The sequence below is a fragment of the Cervus elaphus genome, chromosome 9 (genome assembly GCF_910594005.1).
Source record: "Cervus elaphus chromosome 9, mCerEla1.1, whole genome shotgun sequence".
Classification (NCBI taxonomy): domain Eukaryota; kingdom Metazoa; phylum Chordata; class Mammalia; order Artiodactyla; family Cervidae; genus Cervus; species Cervus elaphus.
In genome coordinates, this window is record NC_057823.1 from 72,495,019 (window position 1) to 72,510,726 (window position 15,708).

Sequence of the window (15,708 nt, forward strand, 5' to 3'; positions counted from 1 at the left end):
GAGTCCTTCCTTTGGGCCTCAGTTTACCCACTGGTACCAGAGAGGGCCAGGAGGGCCAATGAGGGACTGAGGAGAAATGGGAGTCTATGAGATGACAAAGGGGTTATGGGTGTGGCAGGCAGGAACTGAAATGTCATGGATTAAACTAGCAGGGCTTGGATGGGGGGCCGGGGAGAAACTTGGAGAGGCTGCAGTGGGATGGGAAAGGGGATCAGAAAGGTCACTCTGACCCTCGGGTAGGTGTCTGGACCCCTGCATTACGGAGGATTCCAGAGCCGCACCTGGACTGAGCAAATGTCCCTGCCTGATCACGGTGTCTGTTCGGGGCATGGGAGAGGAGGAGGGAGGTCTGCCTGTCCCCTGGATAGATCATCCCTAACCTTGAATGGGATTTTTTCATTCTCTTCTCTCCTCGGTACCACCCTGAGTTCTTCTCTCTTTTGTTTTTTTAATTGGCTATGCCACACTGCACACAGGATCTTTAGCTCTGGGGAACAAACCCGTGCCCCCTGCAGTGGAAGTGTGGAGTCTTAACCAGTGGACCACCAGAAAAGTGCCCATCCTGACTCCTTTTTACCCCATATTTTTCTCCAGGACAATTAATTTGTTTTTACCCCAAAGGAAACATTATATCACTTTCATACATGGAAAGCCAACATCATTTGCCATAAATAGATGAAAAATATTTTAAAAAGTCAAAGCTGAACAATATTGACTTTGCGTTGGATTCTGCTGCCACAGCTCTGAGCCTTAGGCCCCACTTTGTGAAAAGGGAAAGAGCCATACAACAGCCAGTGGCACCAAACAGGAAACCCTCCTTCCCTCATCAGCATGCCTGCAGGACTCCAGGACGAGAATTCGTTAAGAATTGAATTATCTAGGTGTCCATCAGTGGATGAATGGATAAAGATGTTTAACACACACACACACACACACACACACACACAGGAATACTACTCAGCCATAAAAAGAATTAAATCCTGCTGTTTGCAACAACATGGATGGAGCCTGAAGTGAAGTGAAAGTGGCTCAGCTGTGTCCGACTCTTTGAGACCCCATGGACTATACAGTCCATGGAATTCTCCAAGCCAGAACACTGGAGTGGGTAGCCTTTCCCTTCTCCAGGGGATCCTCCCAATCCAGGTCTCCCGCGTTGCAGGCAGATTCTTTACCAGCTGAGCCACAAGGGAAGCCCTAAAGCCTGAAGGTATTATATTAAATAAGTCAGATGGAGAAAGACTTTTCTGGTGGTCCATATGATTTCAAAATAAAACAAACTCATAGATACAGAAACAGATTAGTGGTTACTAGAGAGTCTGGCATACAAGAGGTGCTTAATAAGTGCTATACTACCTGACCTCAGGTACTTGCAGCCTGTGTAATCTACAGGCTTTCACTCTCAGGAGCTGGCCTCAGCCTGGACAGATGGCACAGCCCAGCTCACTGGCAGCTCAGTCCTTGCCTCCTCCCACATTGTGCCCTGAAACATGTTTCTTTCCAAGAACAGTACTCAACCTCCCCTACCCACCCACAAAGCCAGGACCCTGTGAATTCCAGCACTTTGCCAAGACTTATTGCTAATTAAGTGAACTAAATAAGCATTAAATTAAACTAGCAGTGTTCCTGTTTTCCACCCAGACTGAATAATTACTCATAATGAACTTGGACAATAAGTCTCTAAATAACAGAGAGTTAAATACAACTAGGTGGAAAGCTGAGAGAGAGAGAAGGGATGAGAGAAAGGGTAGAAAAGAAAGGAAGAGCTGCAAGGAGAGAGATTGTTTTTGCTTTGGTAACCGACTCAAGAACAAATTCAAACACTGCAGCCAGTGTTACAGAGTCACAGACTCAGAGAACAGAACCCCAGAGCGCAACTAGTTTAAATTCTGTACTTCAGATATGGAAACCAAGGCTCAGAGAGGTGACGAGATTTATCTAAGGTCACATAGCTGAGCAAGTCTCTTGAGAAAAATGTGGGGCTGGGCATCACTGGCTGATGGAGGCTTCAGTTTCTCATTCCAGTTTATGGGAGTAAGTGGAGGAAGGTGAGATGCGGTGAGGTGTCCATTTTACCGGCATCTTGGAAAAGAAGTTTCCTCAACCAGAAGAATGGACAGAGGTTAAGAGCTCTGACTCTGGAGTCCCATTGCCAGGGTTCCAATCTCTCTTCTGCCTCCTAGAAGCCATGTCACCTTGGGGTAAGTTCATCCATTTCTCTGAGCCTCAGATTCCTCACCTGTCGGTGGGGATAAAAACTGCACTTATCTAATAAGAGTTGTCATGCTACGAATTAACTAGCCACTGTGACCATGACCAGCATCGCCTCCACCATCAGCACCATCATTCTCAAGCCAGCCTGATGAAAGTGTTAGGAGTGCCTCCTCCACTCACGTGTAAGACATGTGGGCATCCTGCAGCGTTTCTTAGTGTCTTGTCCATGTGTAAAACAGGCTAATAAGGCCTTCCCTTCTTGGGTTGCAGAGGCGTTTCAAGGGTAAAAATCCATGCCAGTGGCCTCTGGAAAGTTAGGTGTGCAACACCATTCTGCTGCATGGTCCAAGGTGCCCCTTTACCCTGACCCTTGGGAATCATCACTATCCCGTTTCCCTCCCACCGAGCTCACTGGGTGTTAACAGGAGCTTCTTGAAGTACCCTTAAAGACCACCACTAGGTGGCGCTCCACCACGCACCCGTGGTCCCAAGGACCCCTGGGTGCGCATGTATGCTAGCGCGGGACAGGTGGTGGACCAGTGAAATCCCGAGTAATTGGGCCTTGGGGTGGGTGTGCACGTGTCCTCTGGGGGGTTGGCGGGCAACTCAGAGGCCACGTGGCTCCTCAGTCCAGCATATCTAAGTGCAAAACAGTTCACCATTGCCCGTGGTGAGATCTTGGGCCTCTCTGAACCTCAGTATCATCTGGAAAATTGTGATAGTAAATAATGCTAGGTCATGGATGTTGAGAGGACAAAAGAGGAGCGGGGGGTAAGAGAGCATGAGGAAAGTGTCATGTACAGGGCCTGGAACACAGGAAATGCTCACTGAACAGGATCCTTATGGGTGGTTTGACTGGTGGAATGGGCATACAGTGGGTCAGAGATTCTAGAGCAAGATGACCAAACCCAGATATGCATACACATTTCCTGGGGGCATATTAAAAGGGCAGCCCAGGCCCAAACGCAGACCTATAGAATGGGACACTTCAGGTATGAAGACCAGGGAGCTGTAATTCTTCCAAAGTGCTGTCCAGCTAGGTGTGACCTTGCAGACCATTCCAGTCCCAATCCTCCCATTTTGCAGATGAAAAAACAGATCCAGAAAAGGGGACTGATCTGCCTATGTCTACACAGCCAGGGGGCAGCAGAAGGTCTGACTTCTGGCAAGAGCAGAACCTGAAACACTCATTGGAGATGGGCCAGCAGAAGGCTGACTACTTAAGTTCCTCTCCCTTAAAAATCAGAGCTGGGCTAGAGGGAGGCAAAGCTCTGGGGCTCATCTGAGCACCACCCCCCAAAAACGAGTGGTCCACTTTTGAGTCCTCAAAGGATGCACTGTTGGATAATGATTCCATATATTCCATGCTTTCTTATCATAAATCTAAAATGCAGCCCAGCCTGACAACCTTCCCACCTTTATAGATGATGAGACAGAAGTTCAGAGGGGAGAGGAAGCTCTTCTCAAGGTCACCCACCTAGCTAAAGGCAGGCAAACTCAGATCTTCCACCTCTTAGGTCCAATGCTCTTGTCTACACACCAGAAGTTGCAAGTTTCTAGGCTAAGAATCTCCCTAACCTACAATATGTTTCATTGGTCTTCTACTGCATTACAATTTTTTAGGTAGTTTTTAAAATTACAAATAATTAGATTTCCTAGAAAGTGTAGACTTCTAGGTTCTCTGAAAATCTGAAGTTGTGGCAACATACAGCTTATATCCCTGAAAGGCAGTAGTCAGTGCTGAACAGAAGCCAACCATATCCCTTAACACACAGGCTTCATCATTAGTCTCCACCATCTCACACTGTCTCAGTCATCCAGCTGATCCACTCACTATGTTACCTGTCTGGTCCTGATGGGCCGTCAGATTTGACACTCCTGCTAAAGGCTATGGCCTTTCTACTGAAATTTGTCCCAAGGGGCTTCCCTGAGGAACAGAGAATGAGATTAATGAGGTTGCTAAGATTCTTTCGCTGGAACTCAAAAAGAGCCAGGTATTGCCAGAGCCAGCCCAGAGGCAGGGTCCCTCCCAGGGGATGCCCCAAGCAGGGTCTCAGATCTTTACCTTCACAGACGAGGCTGGGGGATCCCCTCCCAGGTCAGAGCCTGTTGGAGGCAGGCAGATGGAGCTGTAAATTGTATTAGCCTGCGGCAGCTGTGCAAAACCATTTCTGTCTGCTACTGAGCATGCTCCAAGAATCCCCTGGGAACCTGTCAATCAGGAGCACAAATGCCTGGCAACCCTGTTACAAACCCATATCCATTACTCTGTTATGTCTTCTCCAGCAGGTGAGCGGGATGGCCAGTGGGAGCCCTGCACTCATCCAAAACCCCTGAGGCACCTCAGGGTGGCAGGGCAGCTCCTGGCTGCCCGAGTTTGAATTATGGCTCCTTCCTTCACCTGACCTTAGGCGAAGAACCCCTCCGTGCCTGTTTTCTGGTCTGTAAGATAACAGCTGATAATAGTTCCTACTTTGGAGGCTTATTAGGATGATTATAGGAAATAATATGAATGAATTCCTTAGCATAGTGCTTTACACAGCAAATAATAAACGCCAGTTGGGTGATGAGCACTACTATCTACAAGTATCTATATATTCTATTGGCTGGAGGTGGTTTAGGGCACAGCCATCAAACTCAGTAAACTAACAAGATGATTCTAGATGATTTAACAGCTATGATGAAAATGAAAGGGGTAATGAAAGGGACCTGGGGGATGATGGAGACCTCATCGGAAGGTGTTCTGTGGGCTGAGGTTTTTCAACCACGGCACTGTTGTCATTTTGGGCCAGTCCGTTTTTCACTGTGGGAACTGTCCTGTGCATTGCAGGATGTTTAGCAGCATCCTGGATTCTACCTGCTAAATGCCAACCATGCCCCTCTCCCAATTGTGACCACCAAAAATATCTCCAGACGTTGCCAAAGTCCCCTGGAGGGCAAAAATGAGCCCTGCTGAGAATCACTGTTTAAGGGGTTAATAGAGAGGAGTGCTCAGATGACAGAACAGATGGCTTTGGAGAGATGGATTTTGAACCTAGAGGGCGTGAGGAAGTGGAACCTTAGCTCTGATCCTAATGCAGGCATTCGCAATGTTTGGCCAATTCCCTTAGAATAAATCACTCTCACTACATATACAATGGGCTCTGTTTTTCTGGAGCACCCTGCCTGATTTGGTGGTGGTGCTGGGCTGACTCTTGCAGCCCAGCCCAGGTCCCAGGGAGGCATAGCTCCAGCTCAGAGGGCAGGAGCTCATCTTGCTGTCACCCACTCCTCCCCGACAACCTCGGGGTACCAGTGTGGATCCCTGGGGCTGACGAGGAAAAGAAAGGGAGGACTGGCTGAGAGAAGGCCAGGAAGAGAACCCAGAGAGGCCACAAGCAGGTGATGTATTTATTGCAGGTCCACTTTTTCTCGGGGATGGGTTGGCTGTGAGGCTCTATTTGGGGGGAGACCCTCACAAATGCCCAGACCCAGAAAAGACAGACACAGTAACTTGGAATCCAAACCAGTTGCACATAAATAGAAGGAGGCTGGCAAGGAAAAAGAGAAAACAAACGAACGTGCACTTTCCTATGCTAGTGTGACGTGACCCCTCCGTGCCAGCGTCCAGGCTCTTCTTTCACTCAGCTTCCGTGCTGAGGCTCCCATCAGCTCTGAAAACCACCTTCGGATCTGACTTCTGGCAGTCCCTTTGCCAGTCTCCTAGACTGGCAACCAAGTCAAGAAAACCAAAATGGGTTCTTCTTTAAGAAACAAACCAAAATACGCTTCCATGGTTCTTTGCACCTCCCAGTCCCAGGGGAGGAACAATTTGACCACTGACCCCAAACCAACCAAGAAATAAAATATGCTGAGCACAAGCCGTGAGTCAGAATAAAAACATATTGCACATGGTTCCAAGAGTCTTCCTGAGAGCCCTCTCACTGCAGAGACCCAAATACTGGCTTTTGATCCAAGCCATTGCTGGCTGTCAGTGGTGTCACAGACCCCACACGCCCCCAAATCCAGCTGGCGTCAGGCATACATTCCACATTATGATCCTTTGCTCTGAGCCAAATGCAAGGCCGAGGCTGGATTTAACCTCATGCACTAGAAGCATGCGGTGGAGGGAGGGAGGTGGGGGTTGCTGGTGCTAAATTTTTGTCTACTTTTCAACAGTCCTTTTTCTCTGGGTGGTTATCGAAGTTCTACAGATGAACAGAGCATCCAAGATGTGGAATCTTCTGGAACCGAGAGCCTGGAAAGTGGTTCTCCCCAACCATACACTTTTGCAAAAGGGAGCTCTGTGGTTAACCAGGGGTCCATCCCAAGCCGGGTTAAAACCTACAGCCCATGCATGGGACAGGCAGTGTAGCAATCACCAATGTTTTTCTCCTAAGGAATTTTCAAGTATCACAAAATCCCTGATATAGCATGTAAACAAGACATCTTACTGAACAGAAAGCTAGGTCACTTCGGGAAGCAGCAACACGTGAAACATCTAAAAGGCTGAAGAAGGTTTTAGGTTCCACAACAAATCAAGACAGCTGTCACTGTGTCTCGGGAGGCAGACGCACACCCAGGCCCCTATGGATGGAGCCAGACGGCATCTACTGGGGTTCCTGAGAGCACGTCAGGCCACCCCCTTTTCAATTGTGTAGCTGCCATCAGCAAAGAATAAAGGCGTCTTCAATGCTAAAACCTGGAGCTGCTCGTGGACTGCAGGCCTGCATCCAGTCTCCAGCCTCCTGGCCTCTTCCCAAGTCTTCCTGGACCCACTGGGCCCCTCTCCAGAAGGTGGCCACCGAGCCACCCTCCTGCACCCTAGCCACAAGTGGAAGACATTTTTCCAGAGGAATGCTCTCGGGTGAGGTATGTCATTGCCTGTTTTGCTCCGGGTCAGTTTTATTTAAAAAGACCACAGACCGGCTCTGTTCACGGGCCCTGAGGCTCTCTGTGGGGGTGGCCTCTCCCAGGTGCCTCCCTGGGCTGGGCTCCCCTGGTCTGCATCCTCTTCCTCTGCCCGAGTCTCCAAGGCCTCCCTGTGTGGCTAAAGGTGCCCTATCTATCAAAACAGCCTGTGGGGAATGCATGAGCCCCACTAAAGTAGCTGCTCCCATAGGTGGTGGCGAGGCAGTGCCGGGGCTCGGCTGCGATGGCCATCTGCATGCTGAAGGACGCGGGCAGCGGTACGGAACACACGTCCAGGGGCTGGAGGGTGGGGTACAGGGCGTGGAGGGACGGGCTGGTGCCCCCTGAGAGCAAGGTCCCCGAGCGGTGGGCTTGCAGCGAGTCCCGATAGGCCAAGCACAGGTCCTGCACGGGGGTCTGGAATTGGGCCAGCGCCGTCGCCGTCGGCTGGCTGAGGCCCGGGTAGGTGGGTGGCTGGAACAGCACCTGGGTGGGTGAGCCGGGCACCATTGCCAAGGCCTGGCTCTTGACAGCAACGGCATCCTTGAGGACGTTGTCGTAAGCTCTGAAAGGAAAGGACTGGGTGAGACTTGGGAGGCCAGAGGCTGCAGCGCCAGTCACCTGCCTGCTGACTGGGATGCGAGGAGACCCGTGTCCTGCAGGCCTCTCTTGGTTTGTGCTCACTGCCTCAGCTCATCTCCGACTAAACCCAGGCTCCAGATCTCAGCTTGGATCTGCTTCCCACAAAAGCCCGGCAACCCTCAAGACTAACCTAGCTGTTCATGTAGACCCTCTGCACTGCCCCCACTTGGCGGTCAACACTGCAGACAATAATTTCCGGGTCACTGCGTGGCCCCGTGTGTGGAGCTGAAGCTTCGAGAGGGAGGGCCCGTCTGCTTTTGCTCATCACCGCATCCCCACACAGGGCACAGGAACTGCCCCCTGGTGCTTAGGTGAGCAGCCCTTCTACCTTCGAGACACTTTTGGTCAGCTTCATCCCTAGCTGGGATGGAGTTATGGGACTTAGCAGATTTCAAACAGGTTGCCCCCAGGGGCCTGTCTCCATCTGAAAAGCAGGATAGAACAGGTTTTTTTCCATCTCAAAAAAAAAAAAAAAGCTTCCCATAATAAATTTGTTTTGAGGAAACAATTAGAGGCTTTGGTAAGAAAGAGGCAAGTGAAGCTGTAGCAGGTCTGAACAGGGGGCTACCCCAGAGCCTTGGGGAAGAGGCAGAGCTCGTGGCTAAGTATCTGGGGCACTTGTCCTCATTCAGGTCAGACCATATTCTCCAGCTTTCAAAAGGGAGAGATTTTAAAATCAGGGCTAGGGAGCATGACTGATTTCAGAGGATTGAGACTAAGGCAGCTGTACCAGGAGGGTGAGAGATGGCTCTTCAGAGGCGTGGCCCCGAAGGGAGTGGGACCAGCACGCAGGAGATGCTGCTAGCTGTTGGATGCAAGAGAGACCAAGTGTAGCCAGGTGAGAGCTTCTGTCCTCTCTGTCCTCCTCCCCGCAGTCACTACTCTTTGGCCTCCAATGTCAGTTTTAGGGTGCTGTGTCTTTAAGCATCCTCTCTGAAACCCTGAACATTTCCTCCCCAAGATTCCTAGGCTATGGTCTCTTCAGCGAAGTCACTCTGGGCTGAGCAGGCTAAGAGTTCACTTTGTGACCACGTCTGAGTAAAGCAACTTATAATGAGGGTCTCTCCATGTGATCACCCAGAAGACTGACTGATACAGTGGGTCAAAGAGCCCAGACACTCAGAAAAATGTGCAGTGAGCCCCTCTTCTCCTGCACTCTGGACCTGACAACTGCAAACCCAAAGACACCCAAAATAGGAAGGACTAACTCTCCAAATATGTATTCTATCAGGAGTCACGGTGGTTCACTTTCTGTGAGCCACCAGGACACTATAAGCTTCAAACTGCAGGAAATCACCTGAGGTGGGCCTTACGAGCAAGTGGAACTTGGCTATTTCAGAAACACGAAAGGATCAGGAGAGGAACTTACACTAGCAGGATTTCGATGCACGTGCTGAGATGTTCCAGGGAGTAGTTTGAGATCCTCTGCAGGTCTCTGGTCCAATAGGGAGAAAGCTGAAGGCAAATCCTAGAGGCCGCAACGCAGGCTGCAGCCACCATGGAAGGCTGGAATTTGTAGAAAATATGATCTGAAAGAGAATCACAGAGAGAGAGTCACCATCAGAAGCCTGGCCTTGAAGCTCTGCCTTGTGCTCCCTGGGAACTGGGAGACAAATGATTAGGTCCAAGGTTGTTCACCATACCTGCAGTGCAGAGGGTCTACATGAAAAATTAAAATAGCATGGATTTTCATTCTTAAAACACCTCAGCTCTTGGTCTGGGATTTCTGATGTCAGCCTAGAGCAATGATTGTCAAAATACATCTCTGGCTTCCAGGGGCTGCAATGGACTTGCTGATGCTACAAGGAGAAACATTAAACATCTGTCCTTCCTTTGAAAGACAGTGGTAAACACACACCATTTCAAAGACTTCTGTTTGGGGTGCTAATTGAAAGCTATTTATTAATGAAGCCTGGCCCAAAGCAGGAACTCACTAAAAATCTGCTGAAGAACGAACAAATAAATGAATGTCTGTAAGTATTTGATATTCAAAAATTTACTGGGTAATCTTCCCCTCACCCACCCCAGATTTATTGACAAACAACTGACAAATACTATATATTTATGATGTACAGTGTGATGTTTTGGTACAAGTAAACACTGTGAAATAATATAAGAAATCTTCATGTCCTACTAAGATATCTGGCAACCTGGCAAGGCTGGTACTGCTCAAATTTGCACTGCTCAAATACAGTGCAAAGGCAAACTGCTCAAATTTCCACAATTCTCATGAAGAATAGCTGGTCTGGGATTACTTTGCTGTCTTAAACTGTTCATGACTTTCAACGATTTCAACATGTGCCCCTTAAAGTATGAATTAGGCAGGGTGGTATGGTTATAAGCACAGTCAGAGTCAGACTCCCCAGGTTCAAATCCTAGCAATGATCTTAGGATAAGTTACTTCACAACTTGAGTATCAATTAAGGAAACTGATTTGTAAAATGAGAATAGCAGAAATGATCTTCAAGTGAAGTTGCTGTGAGGTTCAAATGAAACAATACATGCAGAGCACTAAAATAAGATGCCTCGTGTACAGTACGTGCTCACTTACTGCTTAATATCACAACTGTTGATACTGTTACTCATAACCATTTTGGCTTGGAGTGGGTTATCAGGTGGTTAAATCAACAGTATTTCTGACCTAGTGTTGTACCGAATACCTAGATCTTAATACCCAGATCTTAAGACACTTTAAGTAAAAATCTCCAAATGGTAAAAGTGTGTTGCTAAAGCAGATGGAAACAAAATCCTCTCGCCCATCCTACCTGTACGATACTCTTCCAGAATGACCTACCTTGACTCTGTGCTATTTAGATCATTTGCAGTGTTCCAAGTGAGTTAAAAACTACCAGGTAGGTGATCAGTAAATAGACTCCAGGTTGCCTGCATACAAGCTACTCCTCCATTACACATTATTGCTAACTCATTCCATCTCTGCTTACCCCTGCAAATCTGTCTCTGCCTATCCCTGCGAAGTGGGGTGATCTGGTGATGTGGGTGCATTGGCCCCCAACCCTGGCCCCCATGTGGGTGGGGAAGGGTAGACAGGCCTTGACATTGGCCCCACCTTGCAGGGTGACCTCTAGGAAGTAATGGGCGTACTCCTTGAGGCACTCTTTGGTCTTGCGGGGGCAGGTGGTGGGCCAGCTGTGGCAGTGGTGGTCCTTCTGGCTGACAGAGGCTAAGAGGTAGTAGTCGAGGAAGTGGGCAGGCGTAGGCAGGCAGAGGTTCCAGCCAAAGGCCTCCAGCAGCAGCAGCTCTGTACTCAGCAGCTCCTTCCTGGTGAGGGAGAAGTTTTGGCTGCTCAGGATCCTGGTGCTGTTTATCTGCTCCAGCTTGGGGACGTGGTCTTCCCGATCCTCGAACTTACCTAAGGGAGAAGCAGAGATTACGTGAGACAGCCAGCACTTGTTGTAAAGGCCCTCTTTACGGTACTCAGATGGTGCTGGCAAGGAGAAGAGCAAGCCCAAAGGCACATATTACAGATCTATCACATTTGAGCTCAAATCCTCACACCATCACCTCCAGTTGTGTGATCATGGAAACATATCTCACCCTCTCTGTGCCTCAGTTCTTTCCTATGTACAATGGAACTTATACCTCTTAAAGCTTTTGTTAGATTCAATGAGACAACACACACCAAATGTACACACCAGCGTGTGGATCACAGAAGATGCTCAACAGCAGTTAGCAATAGCAGCAAGGGCCTGGGCCCTCCTGTCTGGTCTATACTAATTCAACATCAGGACTGGTCAGGGGGCCCTAGTCACGGTAACCTTGTAAATCTGGCCTGTCCTTGCAGATGTGGAAGAGCCCTTCAGTGGCTCCCTAGTATCTTCAATACTGAGCTTAAACTCTCAAAAGTTTCTGAGTTTGGATTCCCTTAGAAATAGTTTTCTTGGGAGGTAAGCCTAGGGAAGATCTATAAGTAGTAGAGAGGGACGAAATCCAAAGGGGCATTTTATCTTGAAGAGGTATCTGCACCCCATGTTCACTGCAGCATTATTCATAAGAGCCAAGAAAGCCTAAGTGTCCAACTGACAGATGAATGAATAAAGAAACTAGTTATTTATATACAATGGGTCCCATCATTTCATGGCAAATAGAAAGGGGAAAAGTGGAAACAGTGACAGACTTTATTTTCTTGGGCTCCAAAATTACTATGGATGGTGACTGCAGCCATGAATTTAAAAGACACCTGCTCCCTGGAAGGAAAGCTATGAAAAACCTAGACAGCATATTGAAAAGGAGAGACATTACTTGGCCCACAAAGGTCTGTATAGTCAAAGCTATGGTTTTTCCAGCAGTCATGTATGGATGTGAGAGTTGGATCATAAAGATGGCTGAGCGCCAAAGAATTGATGCTTTCAAACTATTGTGCTGGAGAAGACACTTGAGAGTCCCTTGGACTGCAAGGAGATCAAACCAGTCAACCCTAAGAGAAATCAACCCTGAGTACTCACTGGAAGGACTGATGTTGAAGATCAAACGCCAATATTCGGCTGCTTGATGCGAAGAGCCAACTCACTGGAAAAGACCCTGATGCTGAGAAAGATTGAAGGCAGGAGGAGAAGGGAGGGGAACAGAGGATGGTTGGATGGCATCATCAACTCAAAGGACATGAATTTGAGCAAGCTCTGGGAGATGGTGAAGGACAGGGAAGCCTGGCGTGCTGCAGTCTGTGGGGTCACAAAGAGTCGGATACGACTGAGCAACTGAACAACATATTTGTTGTTGCCATGTCTGACTCTTTGCAACCCAATGGACTGCAGCATGCCAGGTTTCCCTGTCCTTCACTATCTCCTGGAGCTTAATGGGATATTATTCAGCCATAAAAAGAAGAAAATTCTGCCATTTGGGACAACATGGATGGACCTTGAGGACATTATATTAAGTGAGTAATGAGACAGACAACTACTATATGATATTGTTACCCAAGATCACCAAGTCTGTGTGCCCAATACATAGTAAGGCCAAACAATACTAAAACACTGGAATTTGGAACAGAGAAAGTTTTATTACAGGGACATGAAAGGAGATGAGTGACTCATACCTTAAGAACCCCGAAGTTACTGAAAGCTTTCAGCAAAGCCATTTTAAAAGTAAAAAGATGAGGGAGGGGCATGGTTACTTGTGTCAGATCCTTTGTTCTTGAGGTCAGGTAATGATGTTCCTATAAAGCTCCACCAAATGAATGTTATTCCCTGTTCTGACAAGAAAGGGCCAGGTCCCAGGTACAACCTTCACCCTCCGAGGTCCCGGTTCTGGCCGAGAGGAGGCAGAGCTCAGCTGGCAGCTCCCTCAGGGCCACGTCCCAATACCCTGTCCAGCTCATCACTGAGGGAGCCAGGCACCCAGGACCCAACTGGCCCTCACGCTCCTCAAGCCACCGGTACGGTGGGGGCAGGTCCTGAAAATTGGGAGCCAGGCAGACAGCCACTGCTGTTAGGTCGCAGACAGGGACTGAGGAGAGGCTCACAGCTGCCTTAGTGCCCAGGCCAAGGTGAGTGAGTGGCCTTGGCAAGGTCTCTGGTGCCCTGCAGGACACAGTCCCCAGTCTGTTCTCTGGGCCCCCAGTTCACCCGCTGGCCCAGGGCTGGGTGAGTTGGGGGGCCTCGGGGAGAAGGCCGCAATCTGCTTCTTAGCTCACTCTGCACCTCACGACCACCACTTTATAGTTGTCTGAATCCCCTCACTGTCATTGTTTGTGGGTGGGGCCCACTGCCGTGCTGTCCAATGGCAGAGAAGGGCCACTAGCGGTTCCTCTTTGACAGCTGGTTGCCAGTGGGCGGGGCCCACTGAAGCACCGACCAATGACTGAGCAGGACCCTCTGCCTGGTAACAGTGTGCGGAGTAATGATGCACAGCAAAGGCTACTATGCTAAGGGCTGAGCTCCAGGCACTGTTACAGTATTTTTTACATGTAGAATCTTAAAAAAATTGAACCCAGATACAGATAACAGATTGGTGGTTGCCAGAGGTGGGGTGGGGGATGGGATCAGAAGGTACAAACTTCTAGTTATAAGATAAATTAGTCCTGGGGATGTAACATAGGGTACAGTGACTAGTTAACCATATTGTATATTTGAAAGTTGCTAAGAGAGTAGATCTTAAAAGTTCTCATCTTAAAAGAAAAAAATTCTATGTGAGATTATGGATGTTAACTAATTGTAATTTCACAATATATGCATACATCAAACCATATGTTGTACACCTTAAATCAATACATTATGCCAAATGCATCTCAATGAAACTGGAAAACATGGTGTCATGTAACTTCCAAGACAATGCTTTAAGAGGCCTTACAACTTTTAAAAAAATTATTATTTTATTTTTGCTGCGTTGAGTCTTAGTTGTGGCACACGGGATCTTCATTGTACCATGGCGAACCTTTCATTGCAGCACATGGACTCTCTAGTTGTGGCTTGCAGTCTTTGTTGCTCCAAAGTATGTGGGATCTTAGTTCCCCAACCAGGGATCGAACTGGTGTACCCTGCCTTGCAAGGTGGATTCTTAACCACTTGACTATCAGGAATGTCGAGAGAGGCCTTACAGATCCAAACTTGGCCCTACCTGGAGTGTCATTCCCAGACCTCCATGTAAGGAAGCACATTTAGCCTCCTGGAGTCAAAAAAGCCACAAGGATGGGAGCAGATGCGCCCAGGCAATATTCAGCACTGATTCTCAAACATGTGAATGAGGCCACTCTGGACCTTCCAGGCCAGTGGATCCTCCAGCAGCTGTATGAATGAGCTCAAGTGAAACCAGCACAGAACCACCATGCAGTGCACACTGCTGTTGTTTTAAATCACTAAGTTTTGGGGTGATTTGTTTTGCAGGAACAGATAACCGGAATATACTCATAACAGTGTAGTGACAAAAAGATGTGAAATCCCACAGACAGACCTGTCACATGGCCTGGAAAGTACTCAAGAAACAGTGACTACACAGACTTCCCTGGTGGTTCAGTGGTTAAGAATCTGCCTGCCAGTACAGAGGACACGGGCTTGATCCCTGGTCCAGGAACTAAGATGCTCAGGGGCAACTAAGCCCATACACCACAATGCTGAAGCCTAACCACCCTAGAGCCCATGCTTTGCAACAAGAGAAGCCACCACAGTGAGAAGCCCTTGCATCACAACTAGAGAAAGCTCTCACACAGCAATGAAGACCCAGCACAGTCATAAATAAAATTAAATAATTAAAAATGGTTTAAAAAAAGAATAACCGAGTTCAGAGATAAACAGGCTCCAGGTTAGACATTGACAACTGACTTCCTATTTGTATTTTTTGGGGCAGGAAGAAGCAGGCTTCAGACTGGACACTTCTAAGCAGTCTCCTGCTTGCATTTCCTGAGGTAAAAGATAGGTGGGCTCCAGTTAAGGCATTTACAGTCAGCCTCCTATTTGCCCTCCAACATGGAAGTAACAACAGAAACAGGGTAAACAGCCAGTCTTTGCCTCTCGTAAACACTTTAATAGTCATGGCAATAGTCAAGGTAATAGTCATGGCAAGGACAATGAGGGGCAAAACCCTGCCTGAGTAAAGGATTAAGGAATTTCGGCTCCCCACTTTTTGTGATAAAGAGACACCACACATGTGCAGAAAGGCTCCTTTGATCCTCCCAGAAGACTTCACTTGAAATCTATCTTGGTTGAGGGGTGTGTGCACATCCAAGGGAGAGTCCTAGGGTAGGTCAGGTGTGGAAAAAGAAACCAGATAACTGGCTAAAGGTAAACAAAGACCTGTAAGAACTGACCTATATAAATGACTTAACCGCCTCTTTATTGCATTCCTCCTCACTAAGGGGGACACCCACAACCTTTCTCTCTGGGTGTGCATCTCTGCCTTGCTTCTGTCTTAACAAACTGCTTCTCTGGGTGCCTTCCCACTTGTTATGCGGTCTCCAATGATAAACTCTGTACCTGCATTTACAGTTATAGTCTCCATGATAAATGCATTTTT

At 48.2% G+C, this 15,708-nt stretch overlaps 1 protein-coding gene across 4 annotated transcripts in view; it reads right to left on the reverse strand.

Annotated features, from left to right (window-relative positions):
- Window positions 1-5,587: 5,587 nt before the first annotated feature.
- CCNJL (cyclin J like) overlaps window positions 5,588-15,708 on the reverse strand; it is a 103,031-nt gene continuing 92,910 nt past the window's right edge. For all 4 annotated transcript variants that reach the window (XM_043913453.1, XM_043913454.1, XM_043913451.1 and 1 more), the window contains exons 4-6: window positions 10,811-11,113; window positions 9,113-9,272; window positions 5,588-7,666 (exon numbers count right to left, since the gene is read on the reverse strand). In XM_043913453.1, coding sequence (XP_043769388.1) covers window positions 7,252-7,666; window positions 9,113-9,272; window positions 10,811-11,113 — 878 coding nt within the window. In that variant the 3' untranslated portion in view covers window positions 5,588-7,251. The remainder of the gene's footprint in view (window positions 7,667-9,112; window positions 9,273-10,810; window positions 11,114-15,708) is intronic.